Source organism: Anarrhichthys ocellatus, unplaced genomic scaffold (genome assembly GCF_004355925.1).
Source record: "Anarrhichthys ocellatus isolate YVR2014 unplaced genomic scaffold, GSC_Weel_1.0 scaffold8030, whole genome shotgun sequence".
NCBI lineage: Eukaryota > Metazoa > Chordata > Actinopteri > Perciformes > Anarhichadidae > Anarrhichthys > Anarrhichthys ocellatus.
Genome location: NW_022288004.1, coordinates 1 through 1955, shown reverse-complemented (window position 1 = coordinate 1955; position 1955 = coordinate 1). Strand labels below are relative to the sequence as shown.

The window sequence follows — 1955 nt, the reverse complement described above, 5'->3', positions numbered from 1 at the left end:
TGTTGCTTTGACCAGGCTGCTTGCTTTAGAACACAGAAATGGCTTGTGGAGTTCATTTGGGGTAAGTTTTTTTTCAGCTATTTTCAGTATTTGTTGAGTTGCTGTACCATTTCTGACTGGATGTTGTGTTTTTTGTGCAGGATCTTGCTGATTTGTTTAATTGAAGCAGAGCATGTGCTTTGTTTGTGGGTTACACAAGGTGAGCAACACACAAATGTCGCTGTCGTATATTGGTGTGATTTACAAGCTGTGGATTTATAGTCTTTGTTTCTCTTGCAGCTCAGGGACAAAACAGCAACACAAATGTTGGCTTCTCTCAAAAGGGTAGTGGATTTGGTGGCAGCGATCTCCAGAATCAACTCAGACAGGTCTCTGGTTCTCATGGCTCAGCCCAGAGCAGCAGCTTCAACACTGAAGTTAGCAGTGGTTATAGCCAGAGATTTCCCAGTAGTGGCAATACACAAGGTGTTTCAGAGGCAGCTAGAAGGGGCTATGCTTTAGTCAGGTTTATGCCGAGCAACTCGAAGTCAAAACCTAACCGGCCAAAGACTAGGTTGAGTCATGAAAATGTGCAGAAGAGGCCAAATGACTTTGGCCTTTCTACTAATATTGCTAGTGGTAATTCAATCAGTAGGTATCGTCAATCTCCGCTTAGCGGGGAGAGAACTTGGCCAGTTCAGCAGGGTACACCAAGTACTAGCAACTATCAGAGTCTTCGAGAAATCTACGCCTTCAAACCTGCCTCCCATCAGTCGGCAGCACAGAAAGCTTCCAGCCTATCTAGCACAGGTGCTGCTGAGCCACACAGAATCCCTGCCCGGACGAAAACATCAGCCAGTGCCTCTGCTACAAGAGTGTCTTCACATCGTAGCTCTGAAGCATCTAAACCTTCCCATTTCCCGTCTCTCCAAAATGAGGTAACTAGAAATAACCCCAGCCAGACTGAGGCTGGGAACCAATACCCAAGCAAACTGTTTGACCAAGGACCCTATAAGCCTGCTTCAGCGTCCCACATGGCCTCAAGCCTCCAAAGTTATAGTCGGTCTCTTCCAGTGTCCAACAAACATAGTGCTCCTGCTGGTTTCAACCCGAGCAGTGGAAATACTCTCACAAGCTACACCTCCACTGAGCAAGTCCCCAGCAGTATGCGTTCTCTCCAAACATCCTGGAACAGCAGAAACTCGGCGCAGGGAGCTCGTAACCTCCCTGCCTCTAGGACCAAGAGTGTAGGGATCTCTGATCAGCGCTTCCCCCTGACCAGAATCTACAACATCCCTCAGCGCTTTGGTGGCTACGCTATCATACGGCTGAAAAAAACTGCTGACCAGAAGGAAGTGAGTGTCGGGCAGCAGCCGCCCTACGTGGTCCCCCAGCAGCCCTACGTGGTCCCCCAGCAGCCCTACGTGGTCCCCCAGCCGCCCTACGTGGTCCCCCAGCCGCCCTACGTGGTCCCCCAGCCGCCCTACGTGGTCCCCCAGCCGACCTCTGCTCAGCAGCAGGCCTACGTGGTCCCCCAGCCGACCTCTGCTCAGCAGCAGGCCTACGTGGTCCCCCAGCGGCCCTCTGCATCTTACAAGACACGGGTCCAGAGTGTTCATCCAGTGGCCAGATGGCTCAGGATCCCTTCATTTATGGGAAAGTAGCAGGTGAGTACTTCATCATATCTTGCTTCTCTACATGCATAAATGTGGTTTCTAATGTTTATGTATCTTCCTCTTTCAAATAGGTGCAGCAGGTGTCCTGGGATGAATGATTAGTGTTTTAAAAAATAAAAGCTTTTTAATTTTCATCTTGTGTTTGTGTCTTGACTTCCTCTTTGCTGTGTAGCACTAGTTAATTCCCAGCATGAGTGCATATTTCTGTAGGCTTGGTGCCATCTAGTGTGTAAAAGACATGTTGCAAAATGGCTCCTGTAAACCAGTCTTGACATGCCGTGTGAGTGATCAGTAAATGCT

General features: G+C 49.2%; 1 protein-coding gene across 4 annotated transcripts; it reads left to right on the top strand.

The window, feature by feature from the left end:
* Positions 1-1789, top strand: LOC116380631 (protein transport protein sec31-like). 4 transcript variants are annotated; one of them, XM_031842532.1, is made up of 5 exons: positions 1-61; positions 141-199; positions 280-1364; positions 1428-1646; positions 1727-1789. In XM_031842532.1, exons 1-4 carry the CDS (start codon positions 39-41, stop codon positions 1641-1643), a joined length of 1383 nt encoding a protein of 460 aa, XP_031698392.1. In that variant the 5' UTR covers positions 1-38; the 3' UTR covers positions 1644-1646; positions 1727-1789. The 4 variants fall into 4 exon arrangements, with proteins under 4 accessions (XP_031698392.1, XP_031698391.1, XP_031698390.1 ...); XM_031842531.1 differs by having other exon boundaries at positions 1407-1646; XM_031842530.1 differs by having other exon boundaries at positions 280-1508; positions 1548-1646.
* The last annotated feature ends 166 nt before the right edge of the window (positions 1790-1955 follow it).

Coding starts and splice junctions, on each gene's coding strand:
- LOC116380631 (XM_031842529.1), top strand. CDS start 39: ATGGCTTGTGGAGTTCATTTGGG. Junction 62..140: donor GCTTGTGGAGTTCATTTGGG/GTAAGTTTTTTT, acceptor TTTTTTGTGCAG/GATCTTGCTGATTTGTTTAA. Junction 200..279: donor TTGTTTGTGGGTTACACAAG/GTGAGCAACACA, acceptor TTTCTCTTGCAG/CTCAGGGACAAAACAGCAAC.